The sequence below is a fragment of the Asparagus officinalis genome, chromosome 3, assembly GCF_001876935.1.
Source record: "Asparagus officinalis chromosome 3, Aspof.V1, whole genome shotgun sequence".
NCBI lineage: Eukaryota > Viridiplantae > Streptophyta > Magnoliopsida > Asparagales > Asparagaceae > Asparagus > Asparagus officinalis.
The window spans coordinates 42478764-42504763 of NC_033796.1; the positions used below are offsets into that span (position 1 = coordinate 42478764).

Here is a 26000-nt window from a genome sequence, read left to right on the forward strand (position 1 = left end):
TAAAATATTATTATAGTTATTATATATATGACATACTATTATAATATAATATAATAATTACTAATATTAGTAAAATATTATGATATAATATAATATAATACTATAGTTTGAAATAATATAATATATTATACTATAACATGATACCTATTAATATATATTATTGTAATTATCATGTTATATATATATAATTTTAATATAATATTTTAAAATTTTAAAAAATATTACTTCAATAAAGTAAAATATTATAATATTTTATAAAGTACATTATATCCTATGATACTATATTATAATATATTAAATTAAATAATATATTATTAAAATATTATATTAAATATATTATTCATATATTATATATAATATTTTAATAACATATATTAATAATATTATGTAATATATTATTATATAATATTAATTAGTACATTATATCCTATGATACTATATTATAATATATTAAATTAAATAATATATTATTAAAATATTATATTAAATATATTATTCATATATTATATCAATTATTATATAATTTAGCATACTAATATAATGTTAATTAGTAATTATTATATAACATATTATATTTTTATATAAATAAAATAATGTATTATATTAAATATTATATTATTAAAATATTATATTAAATATATTGATATTACATTATATTAATTATTATATATAGTATAGCATGTTAATATAATATAATACAATACAATATAATAATTAATAATAGTAATTTGTAAGTAAAGTACAATATATTATATTTTAATATAAAGTAAAATAATATTTATATTATAATAATATACTAAACCAATTGGATAAGTTAATTTAGAAGTAATTAATAGATAAAATTATATTTTAATAAGATGCCACATCATCAATTATACCACATGAATTGTCAAATCAAATGCTAAAATTATCCCATTATCCCACTTTATCCCATTTTACCCCCACTCAAAATATCCCAAAGGGATAAAATTGTTTCATCGGAACACTTTCCCCCCTTGACCCCAATTTGTCCCAACCAATAACCCCCCCTAAGAGTGATCCTCCTCTCCAAATGGAGTTATAAAAATTTTTATACTCTCAACCTCTCACTCTCTACCCCTATTTATAATAACCATCAATGAATATGAAACATTGGATTAAAATCTTATCCAAAATAATCAAAAATCAGCCCTTAATTCGTAACAGAACTGTCAGTATCGATGCCAGCATCGATGCTGGCATCGATGCCAGCATCGATGCTGGCATCGATGCCCGCATCGATGTCCTATCAAATTTCTGCCTTCACGGATGGCTTCGTCTCGTCGAGATAGGCGATTTTCATATATTATATGTTAAATTTCGTCTTCCGGATTGAGAGATATCGTTGTTTCTTTGCGGCTAACTATCTTGAATATATTTTTTTCATATTTGATTTTTTTATTTTCTCCGGCTTCCATAGGCTACTCGGCTTGATTCTAGGCTTGGACTTTTTGGCTCTTGCTTGTGTTCTTCATTAATTCATGAGTTTTTGTTTAGAGAAGAGATCTTTGGCTTTATTCTTCATTAACCTGCAATTAAAGATAAAAACAATTATTAGTGGTATATTTATTCATTAAAAATAAATAATGAGGGTATAAAATTGTAATAAAAATGTGATTATCAAATGGCCAGAAGCAATTTCCCCTATTATATATCAATATTGAAGGACTTGTAAAACATCCCATCTGCTTGGAGGTTCCTTCCAGTATTATCTTGCTCATGTGTGGCGTCTACCTGCTTTTGATCGATGTTATAAGATACCTCATTTATAGTTTAGGTTACCTAACAAAGCCTCATCTACACAAAATGTGGAACTTCGGATGAAGTTACAGAGTGTGCATGGGTGCTTATTTGTGTTTCAGTTTGTGCAATTTCAAAGAAGTTATCATCTGCCTCATCCTATACGTATAATTGAACACAAGCACACATAGAGAGAGGCTCTAATGTTTATACTATTATAAGAAATATGAAAGAGCATAAAGCAGAGATAATGGAAAAAGGAGCCTTGAATACACTCCCTGTAATTGTTACAGTCGACTACTCTAATTAGTTAAGGATAGGGTGCTGAACTTGAGGATGGTGATGCATTGCTGGAGCTTCCAGATAGCTATCGGAGTTGAAGATGCTGCCACTGAGGATGTCAAAGAGCATGTGGTGGCTGCGGTCACCCTTAATGTAGGAGTCAAGTACTCGATAGTGATGAGGTAAATTTTAATAAAGCAGTGAATGTTGTATATTTGACAGGAAAAAAAAATCATTCATTGATGAAAAAGGAATAGCATTTACCTCAATAAAATTATAGACCTTTTAATTATGAGGAAATATGGGTTTAGGGGATAATTGTCTTTTTCATTTCCTATTTAACGGATTTTTAACCAAAAATTAAAATAGGACTAAGGTTACATCAGTGGTACAAGGACCAGGTTGAGAAAAAAATAAAGTGGGGGGACCAGGGGGACCAATTTGAGAATGAAAGCCTAGTACGCAGACCAAATTGGTTTTTCAGACTATGAATAACTTGCTGGATAAACATTTCAAGAGGGTCATTCAGTTAGGGAAAATCTCAGACAAATTCATTTTCTTGTAAAGTTAGGCTTCTTACTGATGGGAAAGTCTCACTAAAAAACTGCACTGTGTCAAACTTGCATCAGTATCTTGTCAGTGACTTTTATTAACAGAAGTAGACTGGACGATAACCAAATTCATCATCAATAATTGCAATTATCGTAATTTGTTAGTGCAATTAATAATTCATCCAAGTGCAACCTTGATATACCAAATACGTCACAAGTGATTCTGGAACCTTATGAATGTGTACAGGTCTAACATTCTATCACCACAATATAAGGTTACACTCTCACTTTATTGAAACAAATGAAAATAGGCACAACCTAAATCCTACACAAGTTGGTTGAGGTAACTCGGCTCCAACTGAGGTTTCATCCAGCCAATTGTTCTTATTGATATAAAAACCCCCAGGTCTGAGTACTGTCTTCTTAACATTGTTTTTATGTCAAACACGGATCAGATGAGAGCCTTCTGGGGCTGGTGGGAACAATGCAGCACTCAGATTGTTCTCAGGCCAAACCAGTGCCATCTATTCACTGTGGGGTATGAAAGTTGTTCAGTTAGGTGGAAGCACCAATTCAAGTGAAGACGGGGTTAAGCAGGTAGTTATAAGCTGAATCTATAGGAGAAGCGAACTGGGCATATATTTCATGAAGGAACCAGATTTCCCGAGGAGCAGGCAGATATTGCTTGAAGGGATTTACTCTTTATAATTGGATGTAATAATGTCTTGCAATTAATTAGCCCAGCAACCCCAATTTCACTTTTAATCACATACAAAGACAGCAGATTGAGGTTTTTGTTATATTGACTTGGTGGGACTTGGGAGTCAAGTGTTGGAAGGAATGCCTGAAACATCGAGCAACAGATTAAATGAACTCAATAAAAACTCTTACTTCATTGGACAATGTGATAGGCACAGTCATAAGAAGGGAAATAAACAAAAGGAAGACAAACAATTAGTAAACTAGTTAGTACTGCAGGTTTATGAAAAGAAAGAAAAGGAAAAAAAGGGAAAAAAAAGAAAGAAACTTCTGCTAGGCAAGTTGCAACATGTTACGACGGCTTCAATTCGTAAGACTGGAAGTGTTCGAAAGGTAAAAAAGAGATTCTTAAGAGATCAGTAAAAAGGAGTTTGTGCATGGTAGATGCTACATTGCTGGTTCTACAAGTGAGAAATAGCTTATGTAATTTCTTCCTTTTCCTCAGTTCCAGTTGATGTATATTCTCTCTCAAAAGAAGTTTATGAGTGTCCAAGATAGTGGAAATAACTTACGCAGAAAAGAATATACAGGAAATTTTGCAATATTCTTTGATTGGCATATTGAATAAAAAACCCAGGACAAAGACAGAAATAACTCTGCACATATTGTGAAGTATCTTGAACCTAAATTATAACTATTTATTATGACCTAATGTAGCTGTTTCATCTCGTCTCATAATGACATAAGTGCAAAATTATTAATCTTGAACAGTGGAACGATCACTAAGAAAATGCTAGATTTTAAGATGTGAAATAATATTTATGAATCCAAAAGCATCTCAATACGAAAATAAAAATCTCCAAGCACAATAACAGAACAACAAAACAAGTCAAGGGCCTGATAATTCTGATAATTCTGAATATGAAAATAAAAAATCACCTTGAAGGCCGGACTTAAATCCACAAGTTGTTAAGTGGTTTGCAAGCTTTTCTCCCAATTCCTTCTGCCAATCATTCGCAACCTTTACTTCAGGAACAACACATACTACTGCTGTCTCCTTCTCGAAACTTACAGTGGCTGCAGATACTTGAGGCTGAGTGAAGAAATCTAGTTATTTTCTGAATATTACATCTCTCACATAAACTAGTATATGCCCTCCACCAACTTACTTTCTTAAGGTAAAAACAAACTATTTAACAACTAATCAAAGATGTAGACAGCAAATCAAATGGTTTAACTTTTCTTATAAATGACCTTTTGCTCTCCAACAATGCTAAGTATAATGCTGTTTCCTCTGGATTAGCAAAATAGAAAATATCCCTTTGGTGTTGTTATTTACTTGTTATGGCATGCTGATTTCAATTTCAGACTTCAGAAGTATCATACTGGAATGAAATAACCTCCACATTCATTCGATTATAACAAATTGTTGAATTGCTTTGCAATGTGATATAACTCACAATTAGAAATAAAAGTCATCAGCTTTTTCATGTCAGTTTCTTTATTTGAACAGAGCCTAATTCTTCCACCCTTCTCTACACAAGATGTCCAGCTAGACAAGGCATCAGTCTAAAGTAGCAGACAGCTAGACAAGGCATCAGTCTAAAGTAGCAGAAGTTTGCAAAATTATACTTCAAGTTCAAAACAAGTAGTTCTCCTAATTTCACTTGACATTTTGTAATCTAATACAAATTAAATTTGGCAATAGCTCTAATTAAGATAAGCAGTTTTGTTGGCTGTTACAGTACTGCTTGTAGAGAGAGGTGTAGTGGTTGGTCTGATGAAAACTACATATCCAAGGGGAAATGGGCATTTTTTAACACCTACAAGGTACGAGGTTTATTTTGGAGGAAGAGTGGAAGGTGGTGCGAAATCAACCCAGATATATGACTGGAACAAATGCATCGGGTAGTAGTGGCTCTAAAAGAAAGAGTAGTGGCGAAGATGTTGAATCCTCCATTCCTACCCTTGTCCGTCCAGAGGGTAGGGATGCAAGAAAGAAGAAAGTTAGAGCTTCCTCTAGTAAATCATCCACTTCAAGGAAATCAAAAGTGGCAATTGAAGATGAGTTCTCCAATCTAGCATCTGCTCGTTTCAGCGATGTTGGAGTACGCCGCAGGTCAGAAACAAGCTGCTTATGCTAAGAAGTTGGAGGTGTGGATGATCTTGAAGAACAAAGAAGATCGTGATGAAGAAGATGAGTATGTTTATAACACGTTGAAGAAGGATCTGTTTGATCTTTAAGTTCCATATTGTGTGTTTTACTGTTTCAAATTGAAAGTGACATGTCTATCAACGTGCTTCTGATATTGAAAGTGACAAGTCTATGCATTATACTACAAAAATTAATCTGACCATGTCTTCCCACTTGCTTCTGAAAATTGAAAATGACTTGTCTACCCACTTGCTTCTGATATTGAAAGTGATAAGTCTATCCACTATACTACAAAAATGAATCTGGTCATGTCTACCAACTAGCTTCTGAAATTAAAAGTGACAAGTCTAGCTACTATACTACAAAAATGAATCTGGCCATATCTACCAACTAGCTTCTAAAATTGAAAGTGACAAGACTAGCCACTATACTACAAAAATGAATCTGGCCATGTCTGCCAACTAGCTTCTGAAATTAAAAGTGACAAGTCTAGCCACTATACTACAAAAATGAATCTGGCCATATCTACCAACTAGCTTCTGAAATTGAACCATACCTAATCCTTTCATTCAACTTATTGGAATCCGTAGGTCATTCATTATAAATAATGTATCACACATCATATGAAAACCACTCACTATCAACACTTAACAATTCAAACCTTCTTCTTCAAATAACCCAATGGATCTACCCCCAAATGGCTTTGATCTCGAAGAGTTCCAACGACAATGGGAGCTAGAAGGAAAAATACTTGATAGGCAGCAAGAACTTCTTGAAGAATTGCAAAGGAGAAGCGAAGAACCCCATAAGAGAAAATCAATATATAGAGATCACCATGCTGCTCATGAGAGGCTCATGGCCGACTACTTTGTCGAGTCATGCACCTACACTGACGAACAATTCCGACGGAGGTATCGAATGAAGAGGCCACTTTTTTTGCGGATTGTGGACTCTATATCAAATTATGACAACTACTTCATTCAAAGACGCAATAATGCGGGAAAGCTTGGTTTAACGCCGATCCAAAAGTGTACGGCTTCCATACGCATGCTTGCATATGGAGTGGCAGCGGATACTTGTGATGAGTACGTGAAGATAGGGGAATCCACTGCAATTGAGTGTACTCGCAAGTTTTGTGAAGGGGTAATAGCCTGTTTTGGAGATGAATACTTAAGACGGCCAAATTTGGATGACTTGCAGAGGTTGCTCCAAGTTGGCCATGATCGTGGTTTTCCTGGGATGATTGGAAGTATCGATTGCATGCACTGACAATGGAAGAATTGTCCAAAGGCTTGGCAAGGACAGTTTACTAGTAGACACAAGGTAACAGCAACAGTTATCCTTGAGGTAGTTGTCTCATATGATTTGTGGATATGGCATGCTTTTTTTGGGTTGACTGGTACATTAAATGATATAAATGTACTAGATAGGTCGCCAGTTTTCGACGACATTGAGTCGGGTGAAGCTCCAAGGGTAAACTTCACTGTGAATGGGAGACAATACAATCTTGCATACTATCTTGCTGACGGAATCTATCCTAAATGGCCTGTCTTCGTCCAGTCAATTCAAATGCCCCAAGGAAACAAACAGCAATTTTTTGCCAAACAACAAGAGTCATGCAGGAAGGACGTGGAACGCGCATTCGGGGTTCTCCAGGCACGGTTTGCTATTGTCCGCCAACCAGCTAGAATGTGGGACCTTGATGTCTTAGGGGCGTGCATTATTTTACAAAACATGATAGTAGAGGATGAACGAGATACGTATTCCCGAAACTGGAAAAATCTAGACTTCGAACAGTCATCAGGCTCTAGTGCCTCTTTCAATGTTCAAACAGAAGTATTGCCTGAGTTTTAAGTGCATGTTCAAGGCCGGTCCGATTCGAATATTCCGACTAGAGCCGAGCTGCGAGATAGGGTCCAACATATTCAGTTGAAGAAGGATCTGGTCGAGCACATTTGGCAGAAATTTGGAACAACCCTCGATTAGAGTTACCAATTTACTATGTGTTTTCTTCAATATTTTTAGTAATTCGTGTATGTTTGGTATTGGGTGTGATTAATAATATCGTGTGTTTTGTTTTTATTTTTTTTTTGAATTTTTGATATAAAAAATTAAATTAAAAATATATTATTAAATATTATATATTTTTTATTGCATTATTAAAAAATTTAATAATTATAAATATATGAATAATAATTTTAATAATAATAATAACATATATCAAATAGGGAAAAATAAATGAATAAATATGGTGGAGAAATATGGTGGGGTATATGATGGAGACATGTGGGTCCCTAATAAAGTAAAAAACTTTCTGAAAAACTAGCTGCTGCAGGAATGGAAGGGAAATGGGTGTTATTGAATGATGTGTTGGATGAATAAGCTGATGTGGCATGACAAAATAGGTAAAAATTTGCCTACCTGCTGGAGATGGTCTTATGGCATGTTGATTTCAATTTCAGACTTTAGAAATATCATACTGGAATGAAATAACTGTTAGCCGCAGCCTTTTTGGACCCAGCCAGCCAACCCTTGTCGCCTTTGTTGACATTTGAGAATTCGGTGCCGTTTTTTGAGAAGAATGAAAAAGGTGGTGGGTCCCACAAATATTTTATTATTAGTGGCGGGTCCCATTGACAATATTTTATTTGTGCATAGTATTTCCCAAACACTATAAATAGGGTCCTAAACTCTTAAGAAAATTTCATCCCAGAAACAACTCCTCTTATAGAAGAGTAAGAGAAAACACAGAGAGAGTTTGTGAGAGTTCTTGGAGTGTATCTGATCAAGAGAGGGTGTTCTCTTGGATCTATTCTTTTGGGATATAAAAGAATTTGGCGTCGTCGTTGCACCGTGGAGTAGCTCCGAAGGAGTGAACCACGTATATTTGTGAGTACTCTGGTTGATCTTGTGCCTTTATTTTGTGTATTGCGTCTCCGTTAGAGGTATTCTTATTGGGGTGTATCCTAACAACTGGTATCAGAACCTGACTATATATATCTGCTTATCGTATGCTCTGTGGCTGCTACTAAAAGTGGATCCTCCATATCAGAAAATAAGTTAGATTAATATTTACTCTTTTAAGGTATTGGATACTATTCACGTGTACGGTACTATTCACGTGTACGGTACTATTCACGAATACGGCACTATTCACGAATACGGTACTATTCACGAATACGGTACTATTCACAAATACGGGAAGGACAATCTTTCGCCATGGGATTTACAGTTGAAGACAACAGGATTCGAATTGAGAAATTCGGCGGTCAAAATTTCAGGTATTGGAGGATGCAAATAGAAGACTATTTGTACCAGAAGGATCTCTTCCTACCACTCCAAGGAGAGGCGGGGAAACCTGAGAAGATGGACGACGATAAGTGGAAGGTGCTCGATCGCAAAGCACTTGCCACCATCAGGCTCAACCTTCATCAGCATGTGACTTACAACGTCTCGCATGCGATCACCACCAAGGAGTTGATGGAGGCCTTGGAGGCGTTGTATGAGAAGCCGTCTGCTTCAAATAAAGTGTACCTGATGAAGAAGCTATTCAATCTCAAGATGCAGTAAGGAGCTCGCGTGGCAGACTTCTTGAACGAATTTCAGGCTGTGATGCAACAGCTTGCTGCAGTAGATCTAAAGTTCGACAACGAGATCCAAGCTCTTCTGCTACTTTCTTCTCTACCAGATTCATGGGAGAATATGGTGATGGCGGTGAGCAACGCTAATGGCAATGACAAGATGAAGCTCGACACAGTGGTTGGAGCAATTCTGGATGAAGAATCTCGCCGCAAAGTCTCAGGAGTTGAGGCATCTAGCAGTGAGAGTGCTCTGCATGTCGAGGCACAAGGGCGTGCACAGAAGAAGGGTAGGGGACGACGAGGCCAATCAAAATCCAGAGGGAAGTCTAAAGGACCTAACCCGAATGGTTACGGTGAAGAGAAGTGCTTCAGATGCGGAAAGAAGGGCCACTTTGCACGGGACTACAGAGTTACTGTTCCAGCATCAGCAGAGGATGATCAGGCTGAGGTGCAGCTGATCTCATGCACGAGACGGATTCGGATGCACTTCTCCTATCCCTAGAAGACAAAAGCGATGCGTGGGTCGACTCTGGCGCATCTTTACATGCAACCTCACAACAAAAGCTGCTTTCATCGTTCGTGAAGAAGGACTTGGAGACAGTCTATCTTGGCGACGATCAACCTTGCAAGATTTCCGGGAAGGAAAATTATACCCTTAATATGGAGGGCGGAACCACATTGACGCTGAATGATGTTCGGCATGTACCGGATCTCAGGCGAAATCTTATATCAGTCGGACAACTGACTGACTCCGGTTACAGAGTATCCTTCGAGCATAGAAGCTGGAAGGTGTCCAAGGGTGCTCTGATGGTGGCACACGGCAAACGCGAGGGGTCTCTCTACATCACCAATGGGAAGATCAACCACTTGCTTGCCGCAGGACAAGCATCATCATCATCATCCGTCGACTGCATGACTTGGCATCGACGACTTGGCCACATGAGCGAGAAGGGGATGCAGATTATAGCCGTGGAAGAGAGGCTTCCGGGTCTGAATAAGATCGATCTGACTTTCTATGAGGACTGCATCCTAGGCAAACAAAAGAAGGTGAGCTTCAACAAGACCGGACCGACTCCAAAACTGCAGAAATTGGAGTTGGTGCACACCGACGTGTGGGGACCTACGCAAGTCTCATCTGTTGGCAACTCTCTTTATTTTGTCACTTTTATTGATGATGCTACTAGAAAGCTGTGGGTGTTCTTCTTGAAGCACAAGTCAGATGTTTTCATCATCTTCAAGAAGTGGCTTGCCTGTGTGGAGAATGAAACAGGCAATAAGCTGAAGTGCCTAAAATCCGATAATGGAGGCGAGTATTACAGCCAAGAGTTCGAGAACTTCTGCTCGTCCCGTAGGATTCGGAGACTGAAGACCATCCCAGGCACACCTCAGCACAACGGAGTGGCGGAGCGCATGAATCGTACTATCTTGGAGCGCGCCAGAAGCATGAGGATCCACTCCGGATTGCCCAAGAGCTTTTGGGCCGAAGCTGTCAATACTGTTGCATACTTGATCAACCGCGAGCCATCCGCGGCTCTCAGTTATGGGATACCTGAAGAGGCTTGGACCGGAAAGAAGCTGAAGCTAGAGCACTTACGAGTATTTGGTTGTGACGCCTATGTCATGACCAATCCTGCAGATCGGTCAAAGCTTGATCCAAAGTCAAAGAAGCTCTCTTTCATCGGCTATGGAGGAAATGAGTATGGGTACCGTTTCTGGGATCACGATGCGCGCAAGGTGGTGCGTAGTCGTGACGTCGTGTTCCATGAGAATACGGTGTACAAGACCAAAGAGGTGAGTGGGAGTCAACTATCTCCCCCTCTTTTCCCAAATATTACTGACTGTGAGGACGGCGGTGAAATACCTATCAGCATAGAAGACGGAGACCAAGAGAACGTGCCGGATGTACAACAGCAGGATCCAGGAGAGTTACCAATCGCAATTCGCAAAGCTCCAAGAAATCCAAGGGTGCCAGAGAGGTACATTTACACCATGAATTATCTTCTCCTGACTGACAGTGGTGAGCCAGAGAGCTATGAGGAGGTACAGCAGACCGGCAAAGCTCGGGGCGAATGGGAGTCTGCCATGGAGGAAGAAATGAAGTCCTTGATGAAGAATGGGACTTGGGAGCTCGTAAAGCTTCCAAGAGGGAGAAAGGCTCTTCACAATCGGTGGATTTATCGGGTCAAGGATGAAGCCGATGGACGGAGACGCAGACGCTACAAGGCGAGGCTTGTAGTGAAGGGCTATGAGCAGAAAGCAGGGATAGACTATTCTGACGTTTTTACTCCCGTCGTCAAGTTGACCACGATCCGAACTGTGCTGAGCATTGTAGCAGTTCGAGATCTCCATCTAGAGCAGATGGATGTGAAGACAGCATTCCTTCATGGAGATTTGGAGGAAGAGATCTATATGCATCAACCAGTGGGCTTCGAGGAAAGAGGCAGGGAGGCTTGTATGGCCTGAAGCAAGCTCCGCGACAGTGGTACATGAAGTTCGAGAACTTTATGGAGGAGAACGGTTTTCTCAAATACGACACAGACCATTGCTGCTTCATCAAGAGATACGGTGAATCCTATGTGATACTCTTGATTTATGTTGATGACATGTTGATTGCAGGACCCGACTTCGCCCACATGGAGGAACTCAAGGGGCGTCTCTCCGAGTGCTTCGAGATGAAGGATCTGGGTCCAGCAAACCAGATTCTAGGAATGAGGATCATCAGAGACAGATCAGCACGGAGGCTGAGGTTGTCTCAGAAGGCCTACATTGGGAAGATTCTTGAAAAGTTCAGCATGGAGAAAGCTAAACCAGTGGGCTCGCCGTTTGCAAGCCATTTCAAGCTATCGAAAACCCAAGCACCAGAGACTGCTGAAGAGCATGAGTTCATGGCTAACATACCATACGCATCTGTCGTCGGGAGTTTGATGTATGCGATGGTGTGCATAAGGCCAGATATTTCACAAGGAGTGGGAGTTGTGAGCGGCTTCATGAGCAATCCAGGAAAACAACACTAGGGTGCGGTCAAGTGGCTTCTACGCTACTTGAGAAGCTCGTCCGACTGTTGTCTTGAGTATGACGGGACAAATTTACAGCTAGAGGGCTTTTGTGATGCAGACTATGCCGGGGACATAGATTCGAGAAGGAGTACAAGCGGCTACATCTTCATCTTGGGTGGTGGAGCGATAAGTTGGAGATCCAAGTTACAGGATACTGTGGCTTTGTCGACAACCGAAGCCGAGTACGTGTCTGCAGCAGAGGCAGCAAAGGAGTTGCTATGGTTGAAGGCTTTTCTTCTCGAGCTTGGAGTAAGCTTTGAGAAATACTCCATCCACTGCGACAGTCAGACTGCGACAGTCAGAGTGTCATTCACTTGTCAGAGAACGACGCATTCTATGCTCGGACCAAGCATGTTGACGTGAAGCACCATGCCATACGGAGATGGCAAAGCAGGAACGAGTTCAAGCTTGTGAAGATTGATACGAGGTACAATCCAGCCGATATGCTGACCAAGTCAGTTCCGCTCGAGAAGGTGAGGCTGTGTGCAGCCTCATATGGTCTCCGTTGAGAATGTTGAGGGCCGTGCAAGACGCCAAAGATACAAGACATCCAGATGATGCAACCAAGAAGAGTGTGAAGATATGATTGATACTCAATCAAATCTTCAAGTGGGAGATTGTTAGCCGCAGCCTTATTTGACCCAGCCAGACAACCCTTGCCGCCTTTGTTGACATTTGAGAATTTGGTGCCGTTTTTTGAGAAGAATGAAAAAGGTGGTGGGTCCCGCAAATATTTTATTATTAGTGACGGGTCCCATTGACAATATTTTATTTGTGCATAGTGTTTCCCAAACACTATAAATAGGGTCCTAAACTCTTAAGGAAATCACATCCCAGAAACAACTCCTCTTATAGAAGAGTAAGAGAAAACACAGAGAGAGTTTGTGAGAGTTCTTGGAGTGTATCTGATCAAGAAATGGTGTTCTCTTGGATCTATTCTTTTGGGATATAAAACAATTTGGCGTCGTCGTTGCACCGTGGAGTAGCTCCGAAGGAGTGAACCACGTATATCTGTAAGTACTTTGGTTGATCTTGTGCCTTTATTTTGTGTATTGCGTCTCCATTAGAGGCATTCTTATTGGGGTGTATCCTAACAATAACCTCCACATTCATTCGAACAAATCGTTGAATTGCTTTGCAATGTGATATAACTCACGACTAGAAATAAAAGTCGTCAGTTTTTTCATGTCAGTTTCTCTATTTGAACAGAGCCTAATTCTTCCACCCTTCTCTACACAAGATGTCCAGCTAGACAAGGCATCAGTCTAAAGTAGCAGACAGCTAGACAAGGCATCAGTCTAAAGTAGCAGAAGTTTGCAAAATTATACTTCAAGTTCAAAACAAGTAGTTCTCCTAATATCACTTGAGATTTTGTAATCTAATACAAATTAAATCCGGCAATAGCTCTAATTTATCACAATTCAATCCCAAAATTCAGACTATCTGCACCAATAATCGTTCTGAGTTTATCAATTTTACTAATTTCTTTTCATCATGGAGTCAATCACAAACATAGTTTTGTTTCTGCATGAAAAGAAACAAAATAATGGGCATCGTTCTTGAAGTTGATGCGCTTAACATTTTCAAGCAACTTAACCACTTGACTTTTAGGGAGGAACACATCTTTTAGTTGCTATCTTATTAATTAAATGTCTATACTATACCAAACTGTCCAAACAAGCATCATATGAAGTGTTGTTCAACAATCATTTCAACATTTACTTGAAGTATTTTAGTGTGTTTTGTGAACACTTGTATGAAATCTTTTAGTTGCTATCTTATTAATTAAATGTCTATACTATACCAAACTGTCCAAACAAGCATCATAGGAAGTGTTGTTCAACAATCATTTCAACATTTACTTGGAAGTATTTTAGTGTGTTTTGTGAACACTTGTATGAAATCAAACTAACGTAGGTTTGCTTTGGGAGTTGACAAGTACATTTTCCTTAGTATCTATTCAGGACATCTTTTAATCTCGCAACTAATGTTTTAGATATTGGCCGATAAACTAATATTATCGGTAATTTATCGGTTTTGGGGGCCTTCCGTTATGATAAGTTTGATTCTAAATTGGTTATCGTTTTTGGATGTTTATCGCCGATAATGCATCGATGAAGTGAGTTATCGGCCGATATTATCAGCCAAAAAATCAGAATTTTCGGCCTTTGGTTTGAGTTTTGATTTTGGACAACGGGCACCTATTCAATGCACTATAAACCCAACCCGACCCGAGTTTCTACCATAGGTTAGTGATCCTAAACATAATTATTTATATTTTGGTATGTTTATATTTTATTAAGTATTGTTAGATTATATTTTAGAATATTATATTATGTACATCACCATTCAGTAATGTTACTCCGATAAATACTACTTATCCCCGATATCCGCTATCCGATATGGATTTTGACCTTCCGATAAATTCCCGATAACCGATATTTGAAACCTTGCTCGTAACACAGGAAACAATTAATAATTATAATGTAGTTTTTCATGAAAAGCTTTGTCCCTTGTTCTACTCAAAATGCCATCTTACCTCCGACCACAGGCTTTGTTTTGCTATATATTAATTCATAAACCAGCCTCCACTTAATAATAATCATTCTCCAGAATGTATAGATAATTCATCTATCTCTCCACCATCTGTGCCCACTGCCCCCTGACTGCCCTGACTGCTTTGATTGCCCTCACCAATCTGCTTTATGATTACATAATTTTCATTGTTCCCTATTCATCACACTACTTGCCATCCTTTATTGTGTGGTAACTTTATATTGACAACTGAACTGTTACCAGAAATAACAATGTAGAAATTGCTCATTTCAATGTTTTCTTGCACCATCAATTTCATTCTAAAGATTAAGGTCCACTTAGATGCTTTTTGGGGATTGAAGTTGCCTTTTCCACAAAGGTATGTACACGTGTCTCAATGCAAACACTCTTGAAATTGCATTCTTCTAAGGGGGTGTTAGTGAATTGTGACATTTTCATGCAAAATGGGATAATTGTTAAAGTGGAATAATTTTTCGCTAGTGGGATATTTTAGTGGGATAAATAGGAATAATTTTATGAAGCGGGATATTTTAATAAAATAACGTGGGATAAATTTTTATAATCATGAAATATATATTTATGTATTTTGAAGATATAAATACTATTTATGTATTTTAAATTTACTACTATTGATTGATAATTGATTACAAGAATGTTCTTTACTATTAAATAGCTTTTGGTTAGACTATAAGATATTAACAATTATTATTATAATGATGGTCTAATGATGATGATAACCATAATAGGAAAGAAGTAAAGAGAAAAAAATAAATATAAAAAATAAAAAATAACAAAATAAATATGAGTTCTAGTTTTTTACCACCCAGTTCTAAGTTAAAACTTGGAATAATTTGAGAGACTAGAACTCTCATTTTTATATAAAAAATAAAAAAAGTGGGATAATTTTGTACCATTATCACAATTCTAGTTTTGTTAGAGTTTTACTTGACTAACACTGTAAAATTTTGTTCTAATTTTAGTTCTATGTGACTAACACCTTAAAAATTTATCTCACAGATTATCCCAGTTCCAAATTTAAGTTCTAGATGACTAACCCCCCCTAAGTGCTCATTTTATTTATTTCCCTGCAATGCAAAAGCCACATCTTGTTGATGGTGATGTTGATACTCCTCCTAAACCCACTATAAATGTTTGGTGGATTGTCTCATTTGCTTCACCATCACGCATCCCCATATTGCCAATGTTATACATATTCTTCATAGGCCTCATCGATTTCATCTTGCTACTTCCAAGAGTTTTTTTTTTTTTGCCACCTAGAAGAATCTCTAGGTTAAGGAGTATTACTTTCTTCAAATAATAATCTTCAACTCAAGAGTGCTTTGTGACTCTGATCGGACTAGTTGTTCAATGACTCATCCTCTCATTGTTGAATACTGTATCATGTTTTTCAAGAATATACGGAAGATAAAGAAACAAGCTGCAATTTCTCGCTCACTACCTCAAGCTGAATACCACGTTGTGAAATCTAGCTACGAATTTAATTGACTCATTTATCTTTTACTAGGCTTGGGTATTATCTATACCCAACAATTCTTCAATCAGACAGCTCTAGATATTGCCCCAAATCCAGTTTCCCATGAGCACTCAAAGCATCTGAGCATGATTGCCTCTTCATTCATTTGAGGAGGGAAAAAATCAATTTGGATCATTATCTACTAAATTCCTTCATAATGTAACATCAATTTTGGTATCATCTACCCAAGCTGTGCAGTGTTGAGCATTGTAAAGGCTAATTTAGTGCAGACATATAGCAGGATTCTTGATGAAACACTGCCAACAGAAACATCTCCCAATTCCATTCTTCAACAATTTAATCTCTTGTTTGAGCGCTATTCCTTGGATAGGCATCTATGCACATTGCCAAACATGTTTTTATTGCTGTGAAATGATAATACAACAAATTTAACTCCAGCAATGTCTAAGTTTGCATAACATTTCTCCAAGAATGAGTTCATTATAGTGCGCAAAAATCACAGTTTGACTGAGACCGAATTAAATTTTTCCGATGCTTAGGAATCTAAAACTACTAATTTCTAATTTAATTAAAAAACATAAATTTAAGTGAATTTATGAATCTTACTTGACTTTCCAAGATACGCTTCACGCTCGCAGCGCATCCATCACAAGACATCCCCTAAAATTAAATCACCAAATTCCACACTAAAAATCCCCTTCAAAAGTTCTATTTTTCTTTTTTTCTGTAGAAAGATTAAACAAAAATCAAATCTCTTACTTCAACGCTTAAAACTATAACATCATCATCGTCCCCCAAATCTGAAACCTCCTCTGACTCCCCAACCGCAATCGATCTCGACTCCGTCTCCCGAGCACGAGACGGAGCGGAATGGGCGAGGAGAGCGGAGGGAGTTTAGGAGGAAAGAGGAGGATTTTAGAGGAGGGAGGGTTCTGAAAGAGTGGCGGGAATTAGGGTTTATGTGATGGGTGGAAGGGATAAGGGGTATTTTGGGAAGAGCAATGGAGTCCATCCGTGCTCCTCTTTATTTTCATGCTTAGAAGCGGGAGATGGAGGTAATATATAGTGGAGGCAGGGGCGAGGGCGTGAAGCTGCTGCGTGTGCTTGGTTGTTGATAACCTTGCATAAATCACTGAATAGCCACTCAACAAGATAAATTACTTTTCTCAGAAAATAAATAAATAAATAAAATAAATTTCATGGATAAATTATTTGGTATTCCACATGCTTACCAAAAGACATAAGTGCAGCTACATGATATTACTACTATAAATACACATGATTTTTAGCTACTAATATTAAGTATGCTTACCAAAGGGACAAAGCTAATGTTCCAAAGGGAAATTAGTTTTTGGACCTAAAATTATTGGACCAAGAAAAGAGTAACGTGTCTTATTGAATTTTTAGTCTAAAAAGAAGTGTATTATTTGTTAACATTTAACGTGTCAAGAAAGAAGAGTCATTGGATCAATGCAAAACATAAATTTAAGGAGTAAACATATTATTTTTGGCTTATCAAGTCAACAATGAAGCGCATCTGTTGGTAAGTTTTTCTGTTACAAATACACAATTCCAACTACTATTTTTGACCAATGACACTCAGAATATCAAATCGACAACTCATCAGTCTACAAGAAAAGCAATAAATGATCTACTCAACTTCATGATCGCGTGTAACAGCCACCAATTTCATTCATGCGCCAGGGTACCATAGCACACCAACAATCCAGGGGGGGGGACTCTCCTCTGTATTTCAAATTCCAGTGGTTCATTACTTGCTTATTAGTTGTGAGTAGCGATTCACAACATTGTCCAAGTTCAAGTTAATTTTACTAGAGATTTGATTTGCATATAACTTCATCACCAGAGCCATACATAGTAAAAACATTAAACATTCTCACCGTACAATAAAAAATTCATATTCCAGTGTTCTCATGAAGCAATTTTATGCCTTGAGCATTTTCAGATACATGGCAGAGTGCAACCATGTAAATAACGTCTCAAGCACCACTGGTTTTCTACAGGCTAACTATGATTTAGAAGAAAGCAACTTCACGCCAAATAACAAAAGGTAATCACAATAATATTGGACTGTAAATCACTAAACATACTGATAAATTGAAACCTCTCTCTAACCCAAAAAGAAATTTAAGTTTACAAAACACATTCAAAATTATCAAGCTTATAACATAACAACATTCAAGTTCGGTATAGAAATAAAGAAGAATGACAAACAAAACAAAATAATGGGAATATCCATCATACACTATTGAGCAAACAACACGTCACGAGAACAAAGGAAAAAAGTGATTCTGGAAACTGAAGGCTCCTTCATTCCCTAAATTATGTAGATGTATCATCTTATAGCAACGAGAAGTGATTCTGGAAACTGAAGGCTCCTTCATTCCCTAAATTATGTAGATGTATCATCTTATAGCAACGAGGAATGACAATATCTCTTGCACTGCCCTTCATTCCCTAAATTATGTAGATGTATCATCTTATAGCAACGAGGAATGACAATATCTCTTGCACTGCGCATTTATGGTTGAAGTTCAAATTGTACTATCACCAACTAGTAAGAGCTCTCACCTTATAGACAAAAAGTTCTTGCTCTCTTCTAGCAGGCACAGCCTCCTGATTGTTGCTCAGGGTTGGATGAGCTTACTGTGGGCTTCAGGTTTACATCGACCATATCTTCCTGTCTTGTGGAAGAGAGGTTCTCCATTCCTGGCAGGGCTGCAGCAATCTTTCGGAATAGTGGCTGCAATTCATAACACAACACGTTATATTCATTTTTAAGAGATCAATTTATTGAATCTTTTTTACAGTCGGAGTTTACTAACCTTGATGTTGAATCCAGCTTTAGCACTAGTCTCTATGAACATGACACCGACTTCACGGGACTTTGCTTCTCCTTCTTCTATAGAGACTTGCCTGTTAAACCACAATGAAAGCAACATGATGATAGGTAGTTATAGAGAGATGCAAGAGTATCATGTAAACTAAAGAAAAAGGACACGGTCCTTTTAGTTTTTGAAGGAGGAAAAAGAAATCCACCTTAGTTCTGCAGTCAACAAATATGAATATCTCTTGACCATGTGTAGTATTAATGAACTCAAACAATTTCTCATTCATATACACACCTCATAGTAGGGTATGTTAGAAGTTACAGGTCTCATTCATTTAAGCAACACAAGATAGAAGCCAATCTATGTAAGAATTATATGTACCTTACTTTAAAATCATGTGGAAAAAAGAAAAACAAAAGACTTTCATCGCATAGTATGCCTATATAATCCATTTAAGTAAACGAAGTTTCAGTAATAGAGTTTTTACTCGTAAACTCCTGTACTGGTGAATATGAGTTCAAAACTTCTCTTAAACTATGAAAATAGCAACCAATTAGACCATGATTTGTTACAAGGAACATTTTCAACAACTGAGAAACAAGATGTAGCCATGATGCCAGCCACAAATATCTGGGTAAGATAGAGAATAAGAAAGATTTGAATAGACCCAACTCCTGAATCCAAAACCAAAATACAATGTAATAGCTAGAAACTGATTAAAAAAAAGCAATAAATAACTACAAGTTTACTAATTTCTTCTGATTACATTAACATGTAAATAACAGCATAAAAAAAAGCAATAAATAACTACAAGTTTACTAATTTCTTCTGATTACATTAACATGTAAATAACAGCACATAAAGGTAACAAATACTTCTCTGAGTTTACTAATTTCTTCTGATTACATTAACATGTAAATAACAGCACATAAAGGTAACAAATACTTCTCTAACTATTATCTTAAAGGGACAACATAAGCCATGTAATGAACCTCAAGGTATTAGAAAATGAGGAGGATACTCTTTAAGTAATGAAAACGTAAATGCAGAAGCATTGAAAAAACAAATAGAATAAAAATGAGGAGGATACTCTTTAAGTAATGAAAACGTAAATGCAGAAGCATTGAAAAAACAAATAGAATAATATGTTCCTCATTTATCACCTTTTTTCAACAAGATCTGTTTTGTTTCCAACAAGGACAATAATAACATCACCACCTCGTTCTGTGCGTACTTCCTCAATCCACTTTGAAGTGTTCAAAAAGGATTGTCGGTCTGTCAAGGCAAAAAATAAAAATGTGACATACAATTTAGCATAGTTATACTATTAGATGCAGAAACCTTTTGTGAGAGGCACACTACTGAAATTAATAGTTTCAACTCCAGAAGGAGTGGTTAACTTGTGGATGATTTTTACAAGGCCAACAACTTCATTTAATAGTTTTTACTCAAGAACGAGTGGTGAATTTGGGGATGACCATTACACGTAAAGACAAATGATTGCATATGTCGGCCAAGCTTATTCTGTACCTAACTATACATGCCTGTTTTATAGATAAACTTATCAACTTTTTTTCATTGAAAGCCTAAAAACAGTCAATATAACAGGAGCTGAAAGGGAGGGACAAAAAGGATTAGGATGCCAAGATTTGGGTGGAAGACTTTGTTGCTATTGGTTCTTTAATTTATTTAATTTTTTAAAATACGGATATCAAACTTTTAGTAACTGTTAACTATCCATAAAACCCTACACACCCTGAAGCCAGCATATAAGGATTTTCTGTTGTTGATTCCTAATGTCATGCTCCTCCTATGCTGCCTGGCATAACAAAGCTTGACCCATAATACAGAACCTAGAGGTGTAATCTTTTGTTCATTTAAAATCAACAATTTAAAGTATTTGAGGACCGGTCATTATAAATTTAGCAGAATGAGTAAATTATACAAGCTTATCCAGGGAACAATCATGAAAATGATAGCATAATTCACAGTGTTACCAGTTGCAATTATCTTAAACTTAATGATTTACCTAAATATGTATGCCATGTTTGTTTTAATACAAGATTGAGAAAATAATTAAGGGTACTGAAAAAAAGTGAATAATGAGGACTACAATAGCGAAGTGTATGCATTATGTTCCTAGTTAAAATTGTCTTAAAATATTGAGATGCTCACTCGACAAAATTAAACCATGTCTGAGGAAACAAACCAGGTAAAGAAAACAGCTCTCATCTTTGTATAATCACATGATTGGTCTATTCAGTTGAATACGTAGAAAATATGCTTCCAATGCCAATCAAAATTCTACATATATATCCTCGAAAGTTATGGAAACCAATGTCTCTTTCAAGAATATCTCTTGCAAAGTTTTATATATGGCATGTGAGCAAATTTTGCCAAACTGACAATTAAAAACTGCTTACTTGCAACATCATAAACAATGACTGCAACAGAAGAATCTCTAATGTAGCTTGGAATAAGACTCCTAAATCTCTCCTGCCCAGCAGTATCCCTGCAAATTTAAGGAGACAGAAGATGTTATCTCAGATTGGTTAAACAAAAAGTTAAAGCACATGCACACATGCAAATATAAACACACTTATAGACTTGTTTTCATGTTTGTCCAATAAGTTACTCCCGGAAGTGATAAGGGAACAGTTATTGCTTGTTTATAGATCTAAGCAGAAGCATGCATAAACTTCATTGACCCTATAGATGGTTGGATGAGTGGATATACAGTAAGGGATAAGATAATAAATGAACATATTTAATAGGAAGTTGGAGATTGATCCTGCTGAGGATAAAATAAGAAACTCGTTTGAGATGGTTTGGTCATGTGCAACGAAGGCCACTAAATGCACCAAATAGGAGAAGTGATAAGATTATTATTAATGGATAACGGACTAGAGGTATCAGGTAGCTAAGTAAACTTGGTTAGGAAGGATATGATAATGAACAACGTAGTGGAGGAGATAGCCCTCAACACTACTGATTGGAAGAGCAGGATTCACGATATTCAATGGTTAGCATCTGGATGATATAATAGAGTTATAACTTCGTTGCTATTAAAAAATGCAACATAATTATACAAAAGGTTTTTTATGCAATGAGTATTATGAGATTTTTTTACTTAACATGCATTTCTGAGTTTCTTCTTAAATCCGCAAAAAACATTGTGTTGTGAAACAGGTAAGAATTAGAAAGGGTCTTGTATATGCAGTGTTTCTTGGTCTTTGCTTTAGTTCCATTACTCATGCCCAAGTATACACAAGATGACATCATGACTGCAGGCTATTATGAGACATATTATACAGAATTCTACTCAAGGGCTGTGGAGATACTATAGAAAAGAACACTTTCATTCTAGTTTATCACTTCACTTGTTTCTCTCATTAACATGAACCAAGTTACTTATGAAAAACATACTCCGTCAAAGTAATAAACATTGAGACTGCTAAGTATGGAGAAGAGAACAATACCTGAGAACTAGCTGCAAATATTATGCTGGTGATTTAATGGATAAATAATATACCTTGAACAAGTTTGCATCCAATCTTACATGAACAATGCTTGCATGTGTATCCGGATAATCTTGCATGTGCGCTCGATCTTTGCATGTGCACAAAATCGAATGCACACGCATTCATGTGCACACCCACCAAAACAATACTATATTAAAGGTTAGACCTTACATAGACAAGTTATCTATCCATCTAGTTGTGATTTCACTATATGGGCTCTGCTTAATAAGCTGAACATGACAGTATTGCCCATATAGTACAATATCATGAATGGAAAATAGAGCTATCATTTCCAACAAGCAAACAAATACAATGTTATATCCATCTTATAAACTATTAATAAACAAGTAAATTATTATAGATGGAAAGTTTCTGGTTTGTTAGAATGATCTAGTTTCGGGATGCATTTGCATACAACCTGACAGTCATTCTCTCCGTCACAGGCTAAAAGATAACAAAATTTCCATCTATATTTTCCCTACCAAGAATTCTTTCAGATCATATATTTGGGTTTTCTTTACGACAATTATAAGTATGAATATCCAATATAAATATCAAATCATAAGCGAAGAAAGATAAAGTTCAACATAGGCAGCATCTTTTTTCTTAGGAAAAGCATGCAGACAGCTTACCATAGCTGCAAGCGAACTGTGCGATCTTCAAGGTACATTGTCTTCGACAGAAAATCAATGCCAATAGTGGCCTGAAAAAAGCGAACTGTGCGATCTTCAAGGTACATTGTCTTCGACAGAAAATCAATGCCAATAGTGGCCTGAAAATCGTATACCATAATGCATTAGAAAATTGGAGCACTAAAGGATAAAAATAGCAGAGAAGATCATATGGAGGGTGTTAAGTCAATTATCTCATATTCTGCATAACTAATACAGATTACATAGTTAATTAAGTTATAAGTTTCTACACAGCTTCACAAGAGAAACACATACTTATCAACCTTTATGTTTAGAAATATTTTCTAGAAACGCATTTCATAATATTTTCTATCGAGAATGTTCAATTAAGGCGTAACTTTACTTTTCTGTCTATGTAAGGCATAAAGTTACAAGGAAATTGGTTAGTAACACCCACAAAAATATTAATCAACTTTAAAATTCAAGGCATGTGGCAGTCAGCCATATATCTTCTTAACAAGAGGTCTAACTCCAATATGCTCATATATTCCAGAATCCAGATATATGCTCTGTAGAAACATCTTCCAAGTCCAAACATAGATCATCAATTTATACATCCACTTGTCTAGTCATAACGCATGTATATCACCAAAACTACATTATGTATTAACTCCAAAAACTCCTTAACAAATAATAGAACTCCTACTCAAACATACATATGATGAAGAAAACTCCTTTGAGTGGGATCAATTTGTTACCTATATACTTGCTAGATAAGAGTGGTCGGCTTCACGTACTCAAGACATTGAACTCGGTCCCTCAAGCCCCAACCGAAAATGTTAGTTTATTTTGGTGTGTGCTTTCCAAGTGCTCGGTAAGTGGCACATGTTCAATAATTTATGTAAATAAAACCATGCATATAGTCATATAAATGTCTATATTTGAAGTAACATATTTATAAATTCAATCCGAATAAGGAGTTCATGATAAATGTACAATATCCTTCAAATCACTATCTATTGGGTCCAAACTGCCTATAACGACAATCCGCATCGCTATTGGGTTCAACCTGCCTACAACAACGAGCTGCATGCCTCGTAAATTTTCAAAAGACCTGTTTCCTGTAGTGATCTGATTGGCTCAGGGTGCCTACAAAGGCGATCTGCTCGTCTTAATCCTTAACAGGCATGTGACTTTCTTAATTTCTAACCAAAAAATAAGGTGAGATTTCATTTCACAGGATATTAATCCTAATTACAGCGAGTCAAATTTCACAGTCTAGATCCGAATAAAACTAAGGCCCTAAGCTTACATAATCTCACATCTGATTTAAGATCTGGAGACTAAACTGACAAATCCGACCAGAGCTAGCAAATACTCAACAAATTAGCTCGATCGACGCGATTGAAACTCAAAAATGATGGAAATTGGGAGAAATTACCTGATAAGTGGTGTCGAATTTGTCATACATGAATCGAGTGATGATGCTCGTTTTCCCCACCGATTGATCTCCCAAAAACACCAGCTTGTACTTCGCCAAAGCCGATACCACCGACATTAGGGTTTCTCTCTCTCTCTCTCTCTCTCTCTCTCTCTCTCTCTCTCTCTCTCTCTCTCTCTCTCTCTCGCTCTCCAACACAAGATCAAGAATCAGAGCAAATCCAGAGAGAATCCCTCTGAATTGAGCGGACCAAAGAAACAAGATCGCCAAGAATTAGGGTTTCTCTCTCCTCTCTCTCTCTCTCTCTCTAGAACGGATCAAGAGACGAAATCGAGATCGAGATCGAAAATAAAAGATCAAAGGAAGTCGATTTGGACGGGAGCGCTTTATGAATCGAGACGGCAGCGAGACAAGGAGGAAGGAGAAACAGCGGAACCCGCTGGAACTGATGGCAGCGAGACAAGGAGGAAGGAGAAACAGCGGAACCCGCTGGAACTGATCCGGTGTGTTTTCAAACGTCAAACAGCAACGTCGGGCAATTACTGTTAGCCATATCCCTGTAAGCTTCCCTTGTCGAGTTTCGATTGGTTGTTTTCGATGTTTGGCGCGTGATCTTCCACATCTGAACGGTTCCCGCCATTCTCGATTTGGCTCGGGCAGTCAACTGACTCATTCGAAGAAAAATGTTTTAGACAGCTTAACCCTCTCAAATTCTGGTATTCGCAAAGAAAGCCCTTCTCGGCTTCTGCCTTCAAGGCCTTGCAATTTTAAAATGTTTGATCTGGTTTTGCTTTCGGGAAAAAAAAGGTTAGTGGATTGTATGTTCCAAGGGGACCGAGTTTACGTTACGACCATTTATGGACACGTTTTGGGTTTTCTTTTTGAGTTTAAACGTTACAGAAAGTCGTAAGCTGATTTAAATATACACGACATATTTTGTTACATAATCTTTAGTTTAACCAGTGGAACAAATGAATATTTGAATGTTTCATTTGCAAAATCAGGTTTTTATTTAAACACGCTCCATTGCCTGCCGTTAGACTTGCATCTTTTTTTTTTCCAATTATTTCAAATTGGGTACGTACGCAGTTCCTTGCTTTTTTTTGAAAGCAAATGACAACTATATGCAGCTCTAATAATTGCAGTACAAGTGACAATTTTGTGCTAGTTTATTCACTATAACTATTGTTAATTGCATAAAATTGTACTTACAATTTCAGTTGTAAAATAATGTTATCATATAGAACTAGTTTCACAAACACTAAATGATTATTTCAAAACTAACACAACAGAAGTACATCGTATTCCTTTGATTAGCCTCTACTGTATGCTGTCACTATTTCTGAACGCCCTATCAATTAATATCCAAGGTGAGCGCCGGTCGGTCATCATTTTCTTGATTAAGTTCAATTTTCTCTGAT

General features: G+C 37.0%; 2 protein-coding genes across 7 annotated transcripts; both read right to left on the reverse strand.

Moving 5' to 3' along the window:
• Nucleotides 1935–16988, reverse strand: LOC109833948 (copper-transporting ATPase PAA1, chloroplastic-like). Of its 4 annotated transcripts, none has more exons than XM_020401825.1 (4): nucleotides 16893–16988; nucleotides 16740–16793; nucleotides 4230–4383; nucleotides 1935–2176 (listed from the first exon to the last, which is right to left on the reverse strand). In XM_020401825.1, exons 2-4 carry the CDS (start codon nucleotides 16788–16790, stop codon nucleotides 2061–2063), a joined length of 321 nt encoding a protein of 106 aa, XP_020257414.1. In that variant the 5' UTR covers nucleotides 16791–16793; nucleotides 16893–16988; the 3' UTR covers nucleotides 1935–2060. The 4 variants fall into 4 exon arrangements, with proteins under 4 accessions (XP_020257414.1, XP_020257411.1, XP_020257412.1 ...); XM_020401822.1 differs by having other exon boundaries at nucleotides 1938–2149; nucleotides 16893–16979; XM_020401823.1 differs by lacking the exon at nucleotides 1935–2176 and adding an exon at nucleotides 2203–3122 and having other exon boundaries at nucleotides 16893–16979.
• On the reverse strand, nucleotides 18242–24965 carry LOC109833950 (ras-related protein RABH1e-like). 3 transcript variants are annotated; one of them, XM_020401826.1, is made up of 6 exons: nucleotides 23139–23216; nucleotides 21409–21497; nucleotides 20149–20260; nucleotides 18980–19070; nucleotides 18726–18897; nucleotides 18242–18471 (listed from the first exon to the last, which is right to left on the reverse strand). In XM_020401826.1, exons 1-5 carry the CDS (start codon nucleotides 23174–23176, stop codon nucleotides 18754–18756), a joined length of 474 nt encoding a protein of 157 aa, XP_020257415.1. In that variant the 5' UTR covers nucleotides 23177–23216; the 3' UTR covers nucleotides 18242–18471; nucleotides 18726–18753. The 3 variants fall into 3 exon arrangements, with proteins under 3 accessions (XP_020257415.1, XP_020257416.1, XP_020257417.1); XM_020401827.1 differs by lacking the exon at nucleotides 18242–18471 and adding an exon at nucleotides 18525–18541; XM_020401828.1 differs by lacking the exon at nucleotides 18242–18471 and adding an exon at nucleotides 24580–24965 and having other exon boundaries at nucleotides 18608–18897; nucleotides 23139–23209.